Source organism: Chroicocephalus ridibundus, chromosome 1 (assembly GCF_963924245.1).
Source record: "Chroicocephalus ridibundus chromosome 1, bChrRid1.1, whole genome shotgun sequence".
In the NCBI taxonomy this organism is placed as follows: Eukaryota; Metazoa; Chordata; class Aves; order Charadriiformes; family Laridae; genus Chroicocephalus; species Chroicocephalus ridibundus.
The window spans coordinates 198202858-198225255 of NC_086284.1; the positions used below are offsets into that span (position 1 = coordinate 198202858).

The window sequence follows — 22398 nt, forward strand, 5'->3', positions numbered from 1 at the left end:
AAAAGACGAAAGTTGTCGGGAAGGCTTTAAAACGCCCGAAGGATGCCAAGTGGAGGGCTGGGTGACCGGGCCCCCTCCCGCACTTTCGTCCCGGCAGGGGCGGCCGATGCGGGAGGACACCAGGGCCCGCCCCGGCGCTCCCGGGCCTGTTGGCCGGGCGCCCCTCGCCCCCGCCCGGGCTCCCCCCGGCCCCGGACGCTGCCCCCACCCCCTCGGCCTTCCCCTCCCCTTCCCCTGCCGGTCCCTCCTCCCCGCCGGCGCTGGCCGTGCCCGCCTCGCTCCCCGCCCCGGCTGAGGGGCGGCTGCCGCTGCTGCTGCCGCTGCCGGCGGCGGCTCCGGGGAAAAAAAATGTCCGAGCGCGGCGGCTTCTACCGGCAGGAGCTGAACAAGACGGTGTGGGAGGTGCCCCAGCGCTACCAGAATCTCACCCCCGTCGGCTCCGGCGCTTACGGCTCCGTCTGGTAGGTGCGGGGCGGCGGGAGAGGGGCCGGGAGCCGGCAGGTGCCGGCAGCCGCGTTGCGGGGGAGGCAGCGGGGACACACAATGCCGGGGCGGCGGGAGGCCGGCCGCCGGGGGTCGTGAACGCCCAGCGGGGTGGTCGGAGGGTGCCCGCACGGCGGCGGCGGGGCCGGCTCCGGTGGTGCCAGGGCGGGGGCGTGTCCGCCGGGCAGCCGGGGTGTGGGGGAGCTCTCGGCCCCGCGGGGCCGGGCCATGCCTCGCCGTAACCCGGGCAACCGGGCCCGCCGCCGCCGGGGGGCGGCCCCTCACGGTCTTCCCGCCGCTGCCCCTTCAGGCCGCCGCGCCGGCCGCCCACCGCCTCACCGCGGGGGTTGCGAGGCTGCCGCCGGCTCCTCAGCGCCGGTGACACCGGCCGGGAGCCGTTCGTCGGCCGGGGCCGGCGCGAACATCGCCCCGAAGCCGAGAATCTTGCACAGTCATGGCGGGGAGGTAGCGGCGGGGTGCAGGGCTGCGGGAAGCCCTCCCTGCCGCCGGCCCCGGTCTGTGATGGGGGTACGGTGCACCCCCCGGGCGGAGAAGGTGGGGAGCCGCCCCCGCGGGGCCGTGACACCCAGCGTGGGGCGAATCCTGCCCGCGGGGATGGTGGGAGAAGCCCCTGGGCCGCGGGGGTCCGGCGGGGCCGGCTGAGGGAGGAGGGACTGGGGTTCGCCCGGCCATTGCGGGGGGAATCCCGAATTAGGGGGGGTCAGCCCCAGGCCTTAGTGTCGCGTAAAGGCTTATCACATCTTTGCATAAACTGTTTCCCGGCTTTTTGGTAATTATTCTATCAGGTTTGCACTTTCGGGAACTCCCAGTGCAGGTTGGGCTATTGTTTTCGTATTTGATGCACGCTTTGCTGTGCTTATAAAAGCTTTGAATCAATTTTTGGAAATAATAGTGATGTTTAAGGGGTTTCCGATAAAGAATCGTGTTTCTTTTGTAGGTTGGGTTATGTGGAATTATGTAAAAACAATCCATAATGGGCCTTTAAATAAACGTACTGTACAAAAAAGATGTCTTTAGAACTTAACTTTTGCCATGGACTAAACTCATGCAATAGTTACTTGCTTTTTTCTCTTCGCAGTCAGATACCAGAGAACATTTATGGAGTTTCTCATTTGTTGCTCCCTTCTCTAACTCTGAGGAATGCCCCAATTATACGTAAACTCAGAATATGCATTTAAAAAACCTCCAACGATCAGCAGAAACACTTGGGACTCTTGTGAAGGATCTCTGAATTCTTTTCTTTTTTGTTGTTTCGGGCTTATGCTTGCACCAGGAAAATCTAGGCAAATACTGTGTGGCTGTTGGTACCTGCCGTTGTAGTTAAGGGTATAGTCCCGTGACTGTCTGATGTGAATAGTTTCATAAGGACCTAGCTTATTTAGACTATGAAATCTTAATTTATTTTCTCCTCTTTTATTTTACAAACCAGTAGCTGGATATACAGTAGGAGAGTAACTATTGTTGTGCTCCTAATTGAACCTGCATTTCTGGTTATTTCCCCTATTGTGCTGACATAGTTTTAAGGGGAAGACCTACTCTGCTGAATTTTGTAATGAGATGTCAAGACTTTTGAGAAATTGCGAAGGAAATGAAAACATGTGGTGGTTCACTTGCCGCGCAGCTGGTGCTTTGTTTTTTCAAAACTGTTAGTGTCGTTAATTCATTGTGTGTACTACTTTTCTGCCTGCAAAGCCAAGGAAATCCTAGTATTTTAACAATGAAGAAGCCTAGGAACTGGGATATAAAATGGAGACTGGAAGATGCTATGGGAAAGGTTTACTCTGAAGTATACATTTAGGAACGGAATACAGCAATAAAATATTACTCTATATTAATAGCCTTGTTAACATCAATGAACTATAAACCCAAACAGAAGCTTGATTGTGAGGAAAAGGTTCACATCTCTCTCAGAAGAGCCATCTATTTTTAGTGTCTATTGAAATTGATTAGTTTTTTTCCCTCTATGTGCATGTGCTTTACCCAGGAGACCCACGAGACACAATCATTCCCTTGAGTAATATGCTATATTGCTTTGTGAATAATTGTACTCCTATTCAGTAAAATATCTAAAAACATATTTAAGTCTTACAGAAACCGCTGGAATTAAACAAATTCTTAAGTGCTTTACTGAACAGAAGCCAAGGTCCTGAACTCCAAACGCTGACTTTAATGCAGGAACAAAGATGTTGTAACAAATCTTTTTCTACAACAGTGAAACTCTTTGCTAGTCCTACTCTTTCCTTTTTACACATCCGATAGACTTGTGCAACTGGTAATAAGAAACACATTGTAAATATTTGCATTTAAGCTAACTTCTGCTTGCCCTTTTTTTTTTTTTTTTTTTTCTTTTGCTTGCAGCTTGAAATCAACAGAAGAGTTTGTGTCAGGAGGCTGTGTTTTGGCCCAGTTTATTGATGTTTCATAAGTCTAATAGAATTTGTGTTTGGGTTAGTTGTTACATACAGATGCATCAAATGTGCTATGGAGACAGATATTATTGTTTTAAAACAGATTCACTTTTAGAGAGGTATCTACATCAAGCACAGTGCTTTCTAGTATGTTTTTCTTGGTTTTTATTTAGATGTGGACTATGTATCAAAAGCAAACCTTCCCTAGCATAAAGAGCTCTACTGCTCTTCTCACTTTTTTTTAATGACACATCATAAAGAACAGTCCCTCTTGGAAATCTTCAGGAGAACTGGGCCATACTGCCAAGCGGAGTTGTACTTCAGCATCGATGTGAACCACAGTGAGATCTGTGAGGTCTTTCCCTCAAGTACCTCACCCTTGCAGTACGTTTTGCGTTACTTCTGTATTTAAACTCTGCAAAGGGCTTCCTTTTACCTGGGCTCTTTCCTACAGCCATTCAAGCTGGTGGATCTTCTGTCATTTGCTGCTGTCAATCTGATTATATTTTTTAAATTTTGGGGGGGGGTGGGATTAAAGCCCTGTGGAAGTGTGGGGTGTGTGTGTATGGTAGTTTAATTGCATTTGAAATGATCAATGGAGTCTTCAACAGTACGTTTTGGTTAATTTTTCTTTTTTCGGGGGTTGTTTGCATATTAGCAAATATCAAATTTACATGTACAGCTGTTTCTTTTAGATTTGTTTTCTTTGCTTATCAAGTTGAGGTTTTTTTATATTAGACAATTATTTTAACTCTTCCTCAAGTGAAAATTCAGTTAAATTTAGTTTACTTGAACAATGCATTTTCACAGTGTCCAACCTTCCAAGTTGGATTTATCTTTCACGGAAGTCAAAGAGCTGGTTGACTCTTACAGACCAGGCACAATCCCTGATAATTGTGAGTTTTAAAAACATTTCTGATTTTAAGTGCAGCCTTTAGGCTAACAGCCATTTAGATGGGAAGCCATCAAGCTTACTTTCACCTTCATCTACAACCATTTCATTTCAGTTCTAGAGAAAAGAAGCAACTCACGTCTGGGGTCAAACTGCACTTTTAAACTCTTGTCCCTTGTGACTCTGCCTTTTAAATACTAATTCTGGCTGGATTTGAGTCTTTCGACTCTCATGGTGATATTGCTTATAAACTGGACCTCTGGCCTGCAGCATCTCTACTTCCCTGATGTATTACTCTGGTAGGTCCATTATGGTTTGGTACCTGTCTGCCTTTTCCTCTGGGAACTGGTGTTACCACCTGCTTGAGAAAGAGCTTCTTCATCTCTTCTTTTTTTTTTTTTTTTTTTAAAGATGTCTTATTATACCACAAATTACGTAATGAGGATACATTTCTGGTTTACTGGTTGGGGTTTTCTTTTAAAAGCCTGTATGCCTCTTTTCATCCCAGCTTTTGTAAACTGTCTTCCAACCTACTTAGTCCTATTTTTGCCTGGGAGGTATAGGCGGCCTTCTGCAGCGTGCTGTCTCTGATCTCTCCAACAGGTTGTTTCCCATTAGCATATTGCAAGCTCCGTGTTCTGCCTTCTTTGGAAAGAACAGACCTTGCATGATGAACCAAAGTGAGTCCAGAGCTTCTTCCCAACCAGAAACTCCTGCGCTGTTTCCTCAGAGGCCGTTGGCATCACTAGTACTTACATCATGCAGTCAGTCTTGCTTAAATTTAAGAGCATGCAATGCCTAACACCAGCTCGGGTGACATAACTCATTTTAAAAAGAGGCCTGCTCAGTCAGACTGTAATAGCACAGGCCGCAGTTCAAGAGAAGCGGGAAAGCAAAGCTTGCCTCAGGTCATTTACACGGTGCAGCCCTTCAGCAGGTCCCTCTGTCCTGCGAACTTTAAGTGCGTGCTTAAGATCCATTCAGTTTTCGTCCTGGCAATTTTGAGTAAAAATAGGGGAAGGTGGGGTGGTGCTTAGTCTTCTGTTTTGCTTTGAGGAAGTACAAGTGGAAAAATAGAAGCAGAAGGCTTTAATCCTGAAGTTTAACCCCTTCTTTCCCCCTGCCCACCCTGCCCTGTGCTTCTGGTTAGCTTCTCGCTCACAAGTGTTTTGAGGGCAGTAGCTTGCAAGACTGGAGCATAACATTGCTGATACTGCCCTTTTCACATTAAGGACCTCTAAGGAGATGCTTAGACAACTCAGTAGCGTGTGAGGGTTTTTTTAAAAGCTGATAAATATTGTCTTTAACTGACAAAGAGAAAATTTCCTTCATCCAAGATTGTACTTGTTGACTTTTGGATGGTTTTTTAAAGAGGTCTTTTACTTAGCTGTAGTGATACTAAGTATATGTTTTCAACCATGAGATCAGGTTACTGGAGTTATGATATGTGTTACTGTAGCATTACATGCTAGTTTAAATAGCAAATGCTGAGATAAACTTTTAGAGTAGTAGTAATGCAAACCTGCTGTATGTAAATACAGCTGGGAGCTGGAGGCCGTATAGATCTCTACAGGCTGAAGGCAGAACCCCAAGCACGCGTAGAGCCAGTTGATTTCAGTGGACTCCCTTTGGGCGGTTCCTCTTCTGGGTTAAGTCTTTTGTTTCCAATGCAAATGCAGGGGCTGAATTTCATCCTACATATGCTTATGGTTATATTTTATTGAAAACATTTCAAACAATATTGTTAAAATACTGCTGTCCAAGATCCCTTAGCAGTTGTCTATTTTTGGTATGCATCATTCAGAAGGGAAGTTTTGAAGCCTTTCATTAGTTTTGCAGATATTTACCATAAGCCCTTCTAAGCTTATTCAAGCACTTGCTTGAAAACTGAGTAAGAGATGAAGGCTGATATGAGAGTCCAGTCAGCAGCAGGACACCTCTTAAGAGTATACGTAATAATGATACTTAGAAACAAGGCCTTGAAAGTGAGGTTGCAACAGGGAGAACTAAATAAAAGGAGTTGCACGATTAACGTTACAGGTTAGGAGAAGGATCTTTGCAGCAGCATTGCTAGAATGAATGGATGAAAACAAGTGAAGCAACAAAAATTGTCGCACAGTGAGTAAGATCCTCAGGGAACCATGATGAAATTGCTCTTAGAAAGGAAGACACAAAGGGGTTTGCAGCTAGAAAACCAAAGGAGGTCAGGAATTCAAGAAATTTTGTGAAAGATACGTGAAGGAAGATGGAAGAGTGTTTCTGAGCACTGGCCAGGGAGACATCACTAGGGAGTTTGTGGAAAGTGGTTTTGTTGGAGCACTAGGATGGAATGCATGTTGCTTGTCATTCCTTTGTTTCATCCTGTATCTTCCAGTTGTTGGAATAGTGTAGTTACAGACTTCGGAAAGGAAAGGGAAGTGGGATGGTAATTAGTGGAGTCAAGGTTCCTATTTCAAATGAGAATGTCTAAGAATGCTTTTAATGAAGGAGACTGAATCAGGAAGGAGGTGTTTGTGGAGAAGGATGAGAAGGGCTGAGAAGGGCTGTGGTGGAGATGGCTATGTAGGATGCTGTTACTAAGCCTGTGAAGTAGTTCGAGAGCAGATGAGAAACATCTGTATGTGTGTGAGGAGGGTGGTAGAGGGAGTTGTAGGAAGGGTGAAGAAAAGGCACGCTCAAGAAGTGCGGAAGGCCGCTTTGTATTTTGCAGGTTTTCATTCAGGAGGAATTCATGAGATCTTTTCTCAGAGCTGGGGGGGGCACAGGATAGAAGAGAGATAAGAGGCATGAGATGAGCCAGTTGTGGCCAGAAGGGCAGCGAGGATCATGGAATTACAGCCTTCTGTGCTGTGTGGGTGTAGGAATACATTAGCAGAATAAAAATTCTCTGCAAAGGGTCTCCTCCATCCCTACTTCACTATAATTTGTTATAATGCGCTCCTTCCTGACCGCATGATGCAGCAGTGGCATAGCTAACTGTTTTTCTCTCCTGCTGTCGCTTGTGATTGCAGTTGGCCAGGGGACACAGTCCCTGTCCCAGAGCCCTTAAAGTCTTAAGGTCTGGTTGCTTCAACACAGCTTCCCAAGGAGCTGTTTCCAATTTCAGAACCTGTCAGCTAGTTGGTACAAAAAATCCAGTATCTCAGTTCTGTGTAAACAGTCAGGAAAGGAGAGGGCGTTTCAAACCCCCTACGTGACCTGGAGATGAATGGGTATTATTTAGCATTTTGGCCAACGTAGAGAGAGAAAACAGGAAATGTGAAGGAGAAGTGGGGGAGGAATAGGAAAAAGTGACAAGAATGTAAGTGAGATTTTTGGCTGTTTAGGTTTATGTAATGTATTTGAAAGCACCAGTATTTTTCATGTTAAACTTTATATCCAGATTAACACTAGCCTTTCTAGCTGTAGCTTCTAAGCCCACAATTTATAACTCCTTGGCAGTCTTTTTTTAATGAAATGCTGAATAGAATAGGTTTGTCATTAGCAGTGTACTGGCTTAATGGCAGCTGACAGATTTTCCTGTTTAAATACTGACGTTGGGCTTATAGGGTTATCTAAAATGCATGATTATTTTAGTATCCATGAGCTGGTTACGCATACCGAGGAAGCTAACAGTTTATGGCCCCAGCCTTCTGTATGTTTTTCTCACAAGCACAATTTTAAATGTATCACTCCCACCGATGTAAGCTGTACTGTCTATAACTTCACCTAGAAAAGTGTGATTGCTCCTTCATAAAGTCATTTGAATATTTAAGTCACTGTGGAGACATAACAGACAGATCAGACAACGAAAAAATAGCTCGTGGATTCAGAGGCTGATACGGTGTTATTATGATCATGTTGTTACATTGAAAGAAGATTGGTGTTGTATTCATGTAAATGTATGGATAGCAATTATTCTTTAGTATTTTTCAGTGTCCGCTTAAAAGTATGTACATATTTTTATGTTGGTTATGGAACAACTATGTTACATATGTAAGAGATATTTTGTACTTTCATATTTAGATCTAGTGGTAAGTTAATCTGCAATAATTGGCAGTGATTGTGCTAAAGACAAAACAATTGATGCCAGTGCTCAGCATGGTGTGTTGGAATAATATCCAAGTGATGGGATGTAATTTTACAATGCAGTAACCTGTCATCATCAAACAAGGGGTTTTTTTCCTCTAATGAGGAGATTACCATGTCTTTTCAGAGCTGTCCATTACTCATCCTCCCACCTTTTGTCTTGCTAGCATCTCATTTTTCATTATGGTTTCCTTCTGATGCATATACATGTCATGATTTGTGTGGTTTAGTAAACAAATATACACTCTGTACCTTAAATCTAGCTCTTAGAGGGTGGAAATCACCACTTGAACATGCATGCAGTAACAAAATATTTATAAAGAAGAAAAAAATGAACCATTTCCTGGGTGTACTTTGCTGGTTAACTTAAGCTTACCGTGAGTGGCCTTTTTCTATTGCTCTCTTGCTCCATTGCCAATACATGTTATGGTCCATTTTATGGTATTGGATAGATGCTACGTGTGCTCTTTTCAAGACTATTCTATATCTCAGTAAGAAGTAGCTCTATTTATTTAAAAACACAACAACAACAAAAAGTTGTATTTTAACAAAGAGTAAGATCACGGAGAAGACCCAGGAGACAAAGCTCACAAACTAAACCTTGCAAACAAAAACCAAAATCCATATTATTGATGTGATGCCTTTCATTTGCTTACATGACATTTATGAGAAATGTAAAAAGGCTTGTCATTCACTGCAATTGTGAAGAACCCAGATTATATGAATGGGCACTAGAAAATGTCCCAGAAACAGGGTTCCTGTGTGTCCCCCTTTTTCTGTCTTCCTTGTCTATGCCCGGTGCAAGGGCTGCCTACCTCAATGATTAGGTTCTTTGTGTGTTGACTCCTCTTCTGTTCTTTCCCCTCAATGCTTGCTCACATGCACTCTTCTGCTGCTGTTACTTGTTTTTCTCAGGAATTCAGGATCTTACAAATTAAGGGACGTTTATCCACAAGGAGGTTTGTGTCTCCTGTAACGGAAGGAGTCAGTGGGTACATCAAAGGATGCTGAGGTCTGTGGATAAGAGCTTAAAGTTATGGCTGTACTAAATATGTGGCAGAAATTCTGTGTACTTTCCATTTTGTTTTCTGGATGTTACCTTCTTTCTTACCAAAATCAGTAATGTTCTACCAATGTGAATCGGTGTTTTCAGCATGAACTGTATTTTTTCTTTGTTTTTTCTCTTAACACTTGCATGTAATGGGGAGTCTTCACAAGTTCTGGGGGAACGTGACCCAGTAAAGGAAAGAAACTTTCCTTGTGCTGCAGTGAAAGAAATAAAAATAGAAGCCTAGAACAATATGGGGAAAAGCCAGACCCAGTATCGTTGTCACATGGAGCAAATTTAAGGATCTGCTTGTGTACAGCATTCTCTCCAAGTTTGGTATAGTGTGTCCAGCCAGTTGTCAAACTTGTGATGATGTAGGGGTAACAGCCTCGCAAGCTGGGACACTGAATTATATAAAATAAATTGGAAAAATTAGTCTCTATTTTTTTACACTTAAACCCAAGTGAATCACTTAGAAAAAGTACACCTAATTATTTGTACAGATATAATGCTTCCACAAGCATAAAATCACTTTGTAGACAACCAGGATCTCGTGGTCAGCTGGGGTTATGGGGATGGAATATCAACTCACACAGCGTAACCTACAGAAAATGAAGAGTTCGCTGTGGACACGAGACTGGCACCATATACAACCAGCTTCGGTTGTGCCTTCGTTTTGCATCAGCTAGACCTGAGCTGGCTCCAGGAACGAAGAGAACTCGCTAGACCAAACGCTGTACTCAAGCTGAACTTTTCCCAGGCGTTTTGGCTAGTACTGTGCCCGGCTAATAAGCCGTCCCCGAGCCCAAAGCATTGGGAAGTTCAGGGACTGTCTGTCATCCAAGGGGACCGGTTGATCCCAGGAAGAGCTCTTCCTGCATTGGATACTGGAGTTCACTAAACAGGGTAGGAGTTGGCTCCATGCGTGGTTTGTTGGTTCAGGCTCCTGCAAGCAGCCCTCCAGCTGCTGGAGCAAATTTGATGCTGAAGGCTAAGTAGCCGTAGCTGAATGGTGTGCTCCTAATCCCAAAAGCCCTGAAGGGTCTGAGCGGGCTGCGCACATGAATGGCTTGTCTGTCCAGTAGTACTGCTCTGCAACCACAGAGGATAAACCATCCATGGATGCTAGGGAAATGACTGTGTGTACGGTCATGCTTATAAACATCAGCTGCTAAAAATCCATGCCCCATCAAAGTCATGAAGTTAGCATGAAGCTGTTAAAATCCTGTGCTTTTTGCCTCCTGAAGTTTTTGGACTGCTTCCTATGTTCAAACTTTTCTCTGAAACCTTAAGAACTGGGAAAATGTGTATATAAATAGAGACTCATATTGCATCTACAGGAACTTCAATAGAATTATTAAATATGGAAGTTGACAACACTGAAAAGGTATATCTAATTTAAGCAATGATTGAAAATCACGCTAAGAAAAAGTCTCTAATCTGTGTGAAAATGATGCCATCCCTGTAAGCAGAATAATGGCTTTTTTATCCTTGATCTTGGAAAGACAGACAGCAAAAAATGTGTCATAACTGCAAAGGGTTCTGGGTCAAGGACGATCATATCTGAAAAAGCTATTGCTAAGGTAGTTACAAAGTTGTTTCTTGTAAATTAAAAAAAAATATTAATAATTGTGTTTCTTTTTAAATTCTGATAGAAAGTGTCTCTAAAGTGGTGTTCCTATATTGTAATGAGGCATGTGAGCATCCTGCTTAATGATAATGTCAGAAATATTCACTGATGATATGCAATTAAAGAGTCACTTATTTTCACTGGTTAGAACAAATGAAATGCAACAGTAGAGAATAGATTAGAGATGGGGGATGATATCCCTTTGCAAGTATCAAAGTTTATCTCTGTCGTACTGTTCTGTCCAGCTATGAGGTAACATCATAGTCAGAGGTAAGACTTCAGAATAAGTAGTTTCCAAGAAACTCAGGAAACAATAGCTGAACCATTGGAAGGATGATTTTTTTCCAGGAGTAAGTCAGTATAAACCAGATACAAACACAAGTGGTTGGCCAAAGCTGAAGCCTGTAGAAAATAACCTTGAAAAAGAAAAAGGCGCTGTAAGTGGCCGGCGGTTGTTTGTGAGGTGATACAAACACCAAGAGACTGGCAGAGAAGCCCTCTCCAGTCGATGCGGAGGTGGGGAGGGTGTGAGATGGGTGTCATGCAGGGTAAGGGAAGGTGAGGGCCTCTAACTCTTTTCATAGTATCATAGAATGGTTTGGGTTGGAAGGGACCTTAAAGATCACCTAGTCCAACCCCCCTGCCATGGGCAGGGACACCTCCCACTAGACCAAGTTGCTCAAAGCCCCATCCAGCCTGGCCTTAAACACTTCCAGGGATGGGGCATCCTAGTCCAGTGTCTCACCACCCTCACAGTAAAGAATTTCTTCCTATTTTCTTCCCCATAAAATCAAACTAGTTAACAGCATGGGTTGTTGTTGTTTTTTTAAGAAGCTGTTTTGAATCATTTTAATTGGGCCCCAAGGAAGGGTTTGCAGGTGCCAAGCACAGGTGGGCCCATGTTTTCACTGTGACCAGGAACAGAGATGTCCTATCCAGGGGCTAGTCTGAAGGCTGAACACTCTTGAGGAAATCATGCAGAAAGGGAAGCCGCTCATCCTGCCACCTAACAGTTCACTCAGGGTTGATGAAGGATTCAGGGGACAACCCAGATTGCAGCTATGATGATACAATAGCAAGAGGGGGAGACCGAGTCTAAAATAAAAGGCGTAAGTGTACACGGGGAGGAATGCAGGCAGTGGCCAACCACTTGTGAAATGTGATCACAGAGGCAGTAGCAGAGATCACAGATGCAAGCCATCCTTGAATCTGGAAAACAAGAGAGTTCAACAGTGCAAAATCTGTATTTTTTGAATGCTTCACTGTTAATAACGAGTTACGATGACGGTAAACCAGGCAAGGGAAAAGCCTGAAGGCATTAGCTCTGATTATCATTTGGTACAGTGTCTTGACTGTGGAAGAACTCATTTAAACCAGCTCAGTTCCTGGCTTGTGCAGCTTCAATTCATGATTTCCCATTGGAAGTCCTAGGACTCAGGTTGCCGTTTGTTTTCTCTTTCCTTTTTACCCACCCAACCCACCCACCCCCTCCCCCGCCTTCTTTCTCTTTATGTGATTCCACCCTGGGTCTAAAAAGCTGCTGTCATAAGAATTACTGAAGCTAAAAAAATAGTGCTTTGTACCATCTGAAAGCTTTGCAGCCTTGAGTCATATGGAGGGTAAAAAGCAATCCATCTTAAAGATCAGCGGTTTTCAAACCACCGAAAACCACATTTGACCTTAGAATTGCGAGGAGAGGGATGTTTATCATGATAACAGGATTTAAAACCTAATTCCTCCTAGCCTTGTGTAATGTACACAGTATTTCACAAACCAGTACAAGCATGAGTGGGAAGGCTTGTGAATTACCAGAAGAGCTGAGATGTTACGCACAGGCTGCTGGTTTGGGCAATGTTATTTATTTATCTGGATAAATATTTCCTTTTCCACTGGAAAAAAGTTGGAAAGGATATAGAGAGTATGTATTTCTGAGACTTGGAGGTACTCTCCAGTGGCTTCGTTGGCCAGGATTACACACAGGGCAATTATATCTAATCTTTGTAACATTAACAGCTAAGCATTGGCTTCCTCTTTATTTCTTCAGATTTTCTTGTGCAACGTCCATGTTGTCCCTGTGGCCAGTCATGTGGAATTTAAGATATCTCTGTTGTCAGTTCTTCTCACACTGTTCATTCCTTGAGCGGCTGCACGTATTTGAGCAACGCAGCGACTTCATGTCCTGAATAACCGTGTCCCTACCCTACTGTCGGAACAAATATCTCTGTCGTATCCCTTGCACCCACTGCTCAGAGTGATACCAGTCTTCTCCTTCTTCCTATGCTCGCTTTCTCCTGCTCAGGGAATGCCCTTCCTGAGGTGCTCAGCAGAGCCACAACCCTGTACACCTTTAAAATTTTCCTGAAGACCCACTTCTATGGAAACTAGCTAAGTAATCTGCTTATCTATTTCATTTATCTCACAAGTGACTCACTTCTTCCATGGTGCCTGCAAGAAACTTGTTGATTAAACCTATTTCCTCTTATTCTGTTTGTAACAAACAAAAACATTGCTGGATTGTGTCCTGCATTGACCTGTGGGTGAATTCTAGGGTAACTGGATCACAATCACCTTTCGGATGCCACTCCATTCTTCCTGCCCACTTGTTGCTTGTATCCTTTGTTGCGTCGCATTAGAAACACCACCTTGTCCTCCAGCTGCCGCAAATAAAGAGGCTTTGCTCTTCACTTGGCTCTTCATGACTTTAGCACAGCACCAAATACATGTAGTAGTCCACTTACTTGGAGCTGATTATAGGCTCGGTGCATTAGTTTGGGAGCTACTCCAGGCATGATCAAAGTTTTTTTGTCTGTAGCAGGTGTCTCCTATCACAACTTGGAGGAGTGTCTAAATCAGTGTTTATAAGGATCTAATAGCATTTGGTGTGGCTGTTGTTGTCCTACTCCATGCATTTTTCATGTTATCTAATTTTTGTGTTTGTAGCTCCAAAAAAGTTCTGTAAGATAAATGTGTGTGAAGGTTCTTGGTTTGCTAATGCTCTCCAGCAAGCGCAGGTAGTGTTATCCACACTTTACACAGAGAATGTGAAGGTATTTTAATTGAACACAATTTTAACTTAATAGATAAGAGCAACAACTTAAGACTTTTTTTTTTCTTCACAGGAGAAGGTAGCAAACTGAATCTTTTAATAATTGTACTATGTAGTGTCATGGAGTAATACAAACGGATCATTTTTATTCCTGTGCTACGTAACAGGCACCATTTATTTGTGGCTTGTTGTGCCTGTCGTGTCATTCTAATACACAAAAACCAATGGGTCCCCCTCTTGTGCAAATGGTGACGTATGTATTTAGTGCCCTCTTCAGCGGGGCATCTCCAGCTGTATGAAGTTAAGCGCATGCTGTGTTGTCAGCAGGATCTGTGGGCTGAAGTGTAAGATACAAACCTGTTGTTCACTTGTTACTGGCATCTCCAAAGGAAATGGTATAGCCTTGGCTATGGCAACATTCTAATTTGATACCAGTTTTGTGGTATTATCATCTAGCAAGCTAATGGTCAAATAAGTAATTAATATTGCTAGATACAATGGCAGAGGTCCTCTAATTAGTAAAGACTCCAGTTTGTTCAGTAAGACCCAGAGTTTGAATCCCCATACTCCCTACGAGCCTTGCCTCGGAACTGGAGACTGGAGCTGCACTAATGGGGCTAATCCTCTGGTTCCTTTCCCTGCCATGTGGGGAAGGGTTACCTGGGGATGAGTCCTGAACATTATCATAAGTGTTAGTAATTTACTAGATGGAAAACAAGGGAACTGTCTCAGAATACTCAAGAGTTACTGCTGCCTAGCTCCTCTGGCTGCAGTCCCTGAGTAGAAGCTAAAAGAGGGCAAGGGAAGGAGTAAGAGCCCCCAGGAGAGTACAGGTTTCTGCAGTGAACTAATTAAGAGCTTTGAAGTAGAACATGCCTTCAACGTGGACTTTTTCTTTTCTAGTTCAGCTTATGATACCAAAACAAGACAGAAGGTGGCAGTAAAAAAGCTTTCAAGACCTTTTCAATCACTTATTCATGCGAGGAGGACCTACCGAGAGCTTAGGTTGCTTAAGCACATGAAGCATGAGAACGTAAGTGGAGAGTGAGTTCTTTCTCTTTGGATTTTTATGACAGAGGTTTGCAATATAGGCTTAATTTCAGTTAGGTACAATCGTTTTCGAAAAGTATATGCAACTCTCCGGCTACCCAAGATACCCGAATTAAGTCATCTTATGTGTAATAAAGTCATCGGACTTTAAAGTAGAGACTTTCAGTAACAGGCTGCCTTTTTATTGAAAAATAATCTAATTTTGTCTTGAAGATGCATCTACTGAAATCCAAAACAAGTGGTCCTGTTCTTCTTGAACTAAAGGAATAAGAGTAATCTCTTCATTACCATTGGATGCTCTTGAAACACCAGTCTAGGAAAAAAATACCTCAAACCTGTTTTGCTGAATTTGGATTCTGTTGAGAAATTAAGGGCAGATACTGTCATTGAAATTAATGACAGTGTAATATCTAGATGAAAGACAGTAGAACTTCAGGCCCCAAATAATTCAGTACTTGCCTAAATTTATGTGACAAACAGTTGATTTCAGTGGGAGCATCCATCTGCTTAAAAGTACCTTGTTGAATTGAAGCATGAGTAAAATATAGTGGGTTGAAAGCTATCCTGGAGAAAGGATGCTAAAAAAGTTAATCAACAGCAGAACAAGATAACCCATGAAATTGTGCATAATCTTAAGTATAACAAGAGCGTAAGTCATGTGTCAGCTTTTGTGTAGTGAGACGTTATATTTCCTGCCTTTATTTCTGATTGTCTAAAGTCTTGTTGTAATTCCTTTTTGTAATAGTATTTTCTATTGGTCGTGGAGATAGCTGAGGCTATACCTGTACAGACCACCTATTGTGCCAGTTGTACTAAGTTTTCAGGAGGACGATATGTCATGTATTTGTAAGTGTAATGCCAGAAGTGCTAAGCACTGTCAATACTAATTACATGTTGCTTTACAGATTTCTCAAAATATAATGTCAATTCCCTCATCTTTCAGGTTATAGGATTGCTAGACGTTTTTACACCTGCAACGTCAATAGAAAATTTTAATGAAGTGTAAGTAAAATTTTTAAATCATTCTGACTAGTTATTAGGTAAGTACCACTTTGACAACTGGGGCACAATTACTCAAACGAGAACTGGGAATGACAGACGTATACTTTTGTCCTGACACTTTTTTTGGAAAAGAATCAATGTTTCATCAAAATTTGTCAAAAAATAAAGCTTCCAGTGGGAGCAGGGAGGGAAGTTACACAAAACACTCTTATTTCAACCTATCCAATGTTAATCTCCATCACCAGATATTCTGGGGCCTTGCAAGTACTGCAGCTTTGGTGCCTCAGGCTCCCACTTTGATGTTGGGTGCGACTTCCTATTCCACTCAAAATACGGTGGGTGTGTTCTCCTCTCACTGAACTGCTGTAGTGTGTCAGGGAGAAAACAGAGATAAAAGCTTTTAACGTACCATAAGGATTTTTCTTTTTTGTGATATTAAATCTCATAACTGTGATTCCGTTATTAGAGCTCATAACAAGCTGATTGGAAAGGAATAAACTGAGTGTTAGTAGAAAATGGAAAAGGAACTGACACGGGATTGTGCAGTTAGTCTTTAGATGTCTTGCTTTTAGAAGGATTTACATCCCGCCATTCTTAAATGAGATGTGTTTCTTTGTTTTCTTCTGTTTTATTTTCACAGGTATCTTGTGACAAATCTAATGGGTGCTGACCTGAATAACATTGTGAAGTGCCAGAAGTTAACGGATGACCATATACAGTTTCTCATCTATCAGTTACTTCGAGGTCTTAAGGTACTGGCCGAATCCAAGGGTTTTAGAGTCAGCAACCAAAATGTTGGAGTAACAACTGGTTCATTGCAGTGACAGTACTTAAAGGCTTTTGTTTTTGTCTTAAGGAGTGCAGAGATAGCAGAAATCATTTCAGAAATTATCTGATCACTTTTCCAACCAAAAATAAAACCCCAGACCTCCAAATGTTTACATGCGCAATACATGTGAATACTCGGCTTGAACATTAACTTTAGTTCAGTGTCTGTTTAAGTTCTTATTGATGGAGAATGACTTGCTATACGGTCTCTCAAGTGAATGTGTTCTGTAGTGCACAGTGTGTGTTCTAGACACTTCCCCTCTCATGAGAAAGTAGTGAAAAAACTTCTGAAGTATGTGAAACGGATAAAGAATGATATGACAAGAAAATCACGTTTGTGCTTTGAAAGACATGAGCCAGTTTGAAAAACTACAGCCCTGATTTTTGTAGAGCGCATCACGTGGGTGAAGAGATAACAGTTAGTTGGGTTCTTTGGGAAACATCTGGAAGTAAAAGTTTATCCTAGCAATGTACGGTGTTGCACACAATCATCTGGGATTTACTCTGCCTGTAAAGTCATTGTTTCCTTTAATCGAATCAGTTAAAATTCATACAATTAGATAACAAAGGCTATTGGCAATGAAACTGTAGCGAAATTTTCTTCCAAAAGAACTAAAATATGTATTGCTTTGCTGACATTAAACATAGAAGTGTCTATAAACAGGATAAGAAGTTGAAAAACGGGAAGCCCGTTACAAGGTGATACGCATTTTCTCAGACCAGTGTTGATTTTCCCAGGTATAAGCAAAAAGAGAAGAGAGGGGTCAGCTGCTTTAGTAGATAACAGTAATTGCTATGTTAGACATGGAAAATAACTGTATGTTTGAAAGCAAGCCATGGTAAATACTGGCTCTGAAATATACTTATTACATGGTTTTCAGCAAGTCACCTGGTGCCTGAGACAGTAATTCTTATTCATACACGCACGTTCTGTCAATTTAAGTGCAGATTTTAGTGAATAAAAGTTGCAGAACTGAGCCGTTATTTGCTTTGTCTCATTTACTTAAGCTAATAGCTTAATTACGAAGATGGTTTCTGGAGTTAATTATCCTTCTTGTGGTTTTGAATATAAGGCTATGTTGTGTCAGAGCTAAATAACAGTAAGAGCTGTGCTCTAAAGTGAATATTAATTTCAGAAATGCACTCAGGTGCATTTCTGGCTCTGCTTCGAAGGGGAGGGGGTTGATGGTGGCTCGTCTCTTCTGGAATTGAAATCCTCGTGTCTCATTAGTGGAAGAACATTTGGTCCTAGATAACTCCTCCCTTACATCTGTGCTGGAGTCATTACAATGTGTATGCTCGTACCTGGGTAAGCTTTGGGCTCACCGATGGGTGTGTTGAGCAGTACAGAGCACAGGCTTCGCGCCCTGCAGACGGAGCGTTAGCCTGGAGCTGCGTAGTTTGGCAGGTTCTTGAGCTGGCTGATAGAGGGCTTCTTTGTGGCACCAAGAGGAGCCCTTGTCTCACCAGAGCAGGGACACAGCTCCTTCTGTCGCCAGCGGTGGTTTGGTTTCCTCTTCGCTCAGCTGCTCGCAGCTGTTGTGAGGAGCACTTGGGGATGGCCCTGCCCTTCTGACAAACAGTGCGTAGGTCTGGAACAAGAAGAATGCTCTGGTGTTTTCTTTGGGTTTTCCCAGTTGATATACAGGTTTTGCCTGTAATCTCTGCTCCTAAAAAAAGGAGGTGAATTTGCCTCTAGAGGATAGAAGAGGTTTTCAAGGTCTTGCTGATCCTGGTCAGTAAGATCATAGATAAGTTGGCTGTTAGTTCTAACAAGTGAGCGATAGGCAATTAGGGAGTAAGCTTTTCTCAGTCTTTGAGTTTTAATGTTTTATGTTAAAAAGCAGAGACACTAAATAGCCACTGAAGTTCTGCTGTGGGTCCCTGCTTTGGAAGTGGACCTGAAGCGATGTTGTGGTTTAGGTAATGTCTTGGTCACTAACCTGTCCTGGGGTGCAAGTGTCTCTCACATTCAGTGTCCACAGTATGGGAAGGTGACTCACGTCACCTAGGAGTCAACCATACTGCTTCCTAGGCCGCTGACTTCACTGAGCCGCTAACTGGTCAACATGGGCATCCAGATAAGACTGGAACAAATTCCAAATTGGTAAGAAACTTTCAACAGAAGAATCACTGCTAGTGCTGTCTTTTATGGTAGAGTCTGGTCTTCATGGTTAACCTTTCTTGAAATATCCAGCTCTGGATAAGACAAAACAAGGTTTTGAAGTTCGTCATACCTCTGTTTGATCTGAAAATGTAGTGTGATGTAAGTCTTTTAAGTATATAAAACAATCCGTCTCAGAAGGAAAAAGACAAGACAAGTGACTTATATATTCCTTCACCTCTAACTTCAAAGCTTACCCTGTTTTTGTTTTTTTTTTTTTTCTTTTTGTTTCACAGTATATTCACTCAGCTGGAATCATCCACCGGGTGAGTTCACTCATTGCGATAATAAAAATGAATGGAGTGTGTCCCTCTGTGCATCAAACGTCTTTCTAAGACACAGTTATAATATATTTGAAAAGGCTAAAATCATACTTGACTAACTCTCTCCGTTCTGCTACAGGACCTGAAGCCCAGTAACCTAGCTGTAAATGAAGACTGTGAATTGAGGGTAGGTATCATGCTGTTGTCATGAAGAATGTTGTAAAAGCTCTCAAGATGACAGTTTTCCAAGAAAACATTAGCTACCATTTTTATTTCCGATTCCCTTAATTTCAGTTATTTGTTACTGTTGCTCCCCTGACATAGAAAACCCATTTCCATGAACTTGTGTTTTCTCCCAAATGTTAATTTTGTATAAACACAAGTATCCTTGCAAAATATTCATCCCTGGTTCCTCGCAGATGGTACGTAGGCTATTGATTTGGCCCATGAGTGAGTACTTAACTGAGTATATCTTGAAAGCTTGACCTGTAATATGTAGCCTTGTCATAACTTTAATTTTTGTATCTATAGAATATACAAGCTAGATGGAGTAAATTGGAAAAAGGTACCAGTATTACCAGTTACGTTAACAGTTACAAGAAGTAAAAAAAAAAAAAACAAAAAAAAACCCAAACAAACACAAAGAACCCTGTAATCCACACTTCTCAAATGTTATTTTAATGCACGCATCTATATAAATACATATCTTTGTGATACAATATTACATAATAAGCACAAGACTCTGGAGAAGGAGATGTCTTCCAGCTTTCTGAGCCTTTAAGCCTAAGGATGAGAAGTTTAGCATTTCTCCATGACAGCCAGAAACATCTTTCTCCCTGTGACTGGGACTCCGATGTAATCACTTTATTCCAGCTGCGAGGGATTTAAGAAAAAGAGTCCAAATACTACAAGATCAGCAAAAAAATCACAATAGCAAATAAGAGCAGCGCAGCTGCGTTCTCCCACTAATCCGGATCTGTGGTGAGAAACCGTAGTTCCCATTTGGTTTAGTGACACTTGCAGATGCTCAGCAAGTTTCATGATTATCCCTTTAATGTCTTCATGCATGTATGTTCAGCATCTGTGGAATGTTATGGGTCATCTGGGTCTGAGCATGCACTCTAAAATGCGTGCTGTGTTTTTGTACTGTAAGTAAAGGAGACTTTTAATATTTTTTTTTCCAATTATTGTGGTATCTGTGCACCTCCCTGCCTAGCGTTTGTTACGCTGCTCTTTGCTTTGTTTTTATTTATAGCTTTACTTCCTCTGATACCAAATTATTTTCTAATAGAACTAACTAGTGGATATTTCCAGGTACAAACAAAAAGAAAATAGAAACAAAAAGAAGGAAAACATGTGTGTACACATTTGATAAAAGGGATCAGCTATTAAAAAAAATATTGCCAAAACCCTTATGAAAATAAGGGCATTAGTGTTTGAGTTTCATGCCATTTCTCATGCCTTGTTTGCCTCGTGCTTTTAGTTTTGCCTTTTTAAGAAATAAATAATGCTGTTAAAGTATAATAGAAGTAAAGATGTTGATGTGTTATTTACATTTTAATATTTTTCTTTAGGCTTTTTATGTCTTTAAATTGGATTATTGAATAATTTTGAGGAATTTTGAATGATACTCTTAAAATTTTCGTTACTCCCAATCAAAAGGATTAGCATCAGCTTAATAAATAATCCTGGATTTCATCATGGGAGGTTGCCACTGATCTTCATTCACATTTGTATTTGAAGAGATGCTAATTAGCTAACACTCTTCGTTAACTGACTTAACGAACAACGCTGAGGCTCAGACGGTACACTTTCACACCAGTCTCTCTTAAGAGTTTGGGATACCTTTTAGCTCTGCAATTAGTGAGACACAGACTAATCAAAAAATAGTAAGCAAAGAAATGAGCAGGAAAAATGTAATTGAAATAACTTCCTGGCAATGTAAACCTAGGAAGGGAGAGCATATGGAGGGGAACATTTTGCCATCAAGCCTCTGAGTAATACGTGTACCTAAAGAGAGCTCCTTTGTTGTTTCAGTGGGGGAGTTCTACCAGGAACAGATGGTATGTGATTTAAATCTACCTTGTTACGCAGGATATATGTTTTTCTCCTAGTGGCACCGGAATGATGCATGATTTGGGTAAATGCTTAGATAGAAATGAAAGGGAAACATCAGAAACTCTTCAGAGTTGTGTGTTCTTTAAATGTTTAAATGGCCAGTGGCACTTACCGTTGGCATTTTACGCAAACATTCCCATTTGTTAGCGTTTCATTTTTTTTATAGCAACAGTGCTTATTTTTAGCAAAATGAACGTCAGGGGAAAATTGAACTTGAGGCAGAAAGTGAAGTTTGCCTTGGAGGAGAGCGGGCCAGGCGCCGCGCCGTGGAAGCATCTTTATGTAGACCCGCAGGCTGCAGGAGTGCCGAGGGAGAGCCCATCCGCCCCTCCGCGGGGTCTTGCTCGTTCACTTCACCGATAGCGAGGGACTATAGATAAACTCAGAAATGGGTAATGGGGAAAATCAGTACCTGTAACAAAGTGAAATGGCTTTTTTTTTTATTTAATTATTATTTATTTTATTTTTATTCTGTAGATTTTAGACTTCGGTTTAGCTCGCCAAACTGATGATGAAATGACCGGGTATGTTGCGACAAGGTGGTACAGAGCTCCAGAAATTATGTTAAACTGGATGCACTACAATCAAACAGGTAAACTGTAAAGACGTGCATTTTGCTACAGCTGGATATAGCGATGGTTTTAAGCCGAGAGGCAACTCTGTTTAAGGATCTCTTCAATTCATCATACGCATTTCTCTCTCTGTTTTTCGGCAGTTGACATCTGGTCGGTTGGATGCATCATGGCAGAGCTATTGAAAGGGAAGGCCTTATTTCCAGGAAATGATTGTATCCTTAACATAAAACATAAAATGCAGATATAAAAATACTCTCTAATTCTTCCTTTTTTTTCTAGTGACTTGAGTGTTTCTATGGAAATGTTTTTGCAGTAACAAACTTCTAAAACAGTAAAGAATTTTTGCTAATCTTTCAATTTAGTGTATATGACGGCTGAATATGACAGCCACTGGGAGGAAAAAAAAACAGTAACAGATGTTCATAAACAACAATAAGTTACATTTATTCTTTGTTGTGTGTCTGTATTTAAATAATAACCTAGTTACAACAGAGCAGATTTCTTCCATGTGTGTGTCACTGAAGTAACATACGTGAAAACTGAAGCTGAGTAAAGGCAGTAATTTTTGATCAGCTAGTATAATTTTTAAAAATAGAACTGCTTTTAGGCTGGAAGTTTCTAAAATGCAAAGAAATTAACTTTTAAATAGTAAGTGAATTAATAGGCATATTGTGTCCTGTTATATATATTTAAAAAAAAAAAAAAAAAAAGCCAGCAGTTCCAGAAATGCCACAGGAGCAGCAAACAAAACCCTCTTTTTCTTCAGCACTGTGTTGTGGTCTCTGCTGGAGCATTAGGGATT

At 41.8% G+C, this 22398-nt stretch overlaps 1 protein-coding gene across 2 annotated transcripts in view; it reads left to right on the top strand.

The window, feature by feature from the left end:
- The first annotated feature begins 259 nt into the window (after positions 1-259).
- Positions 260-22398, top strand: part of MAPK11 (mitogen-activated protein kinase 11) — a 33799-nt gene continuing 11660 nt past the window's right edge. Inside the window, exons 1-8 of one of the 2 annotated variants that reach the window (XM_063323334.1) lie at positions 260-461; positions 14500-14629; positions 15590-15648; positions 16289-16400; positions 18877-18906; positions 19043-19090; positions 21499-21613; positions 21737-21808. In XM_063323334.1, the coding sequence (XP_063179404.1) occupies positions 349-461; positions 14500-14629; positions 15590-15648; positions 16289-16400; positions 18877-18906; positions 19043-19090; positions 21499-21613; positions 21737-21808 (679 nt within the window). In that variant the 5' untranslated portion in view covers positions 260-348. The remainder of the gene's footprint in view (positions 462-14499; positions 14630-15589; positions 15649-16288; positions 16401-18876; positions 18907-19042; positions 19091-21498; positions 21614-21736; positions 21809-22398) is intronic. The other variant, XM_063323335.1, reaches the window with a different exon arrangement.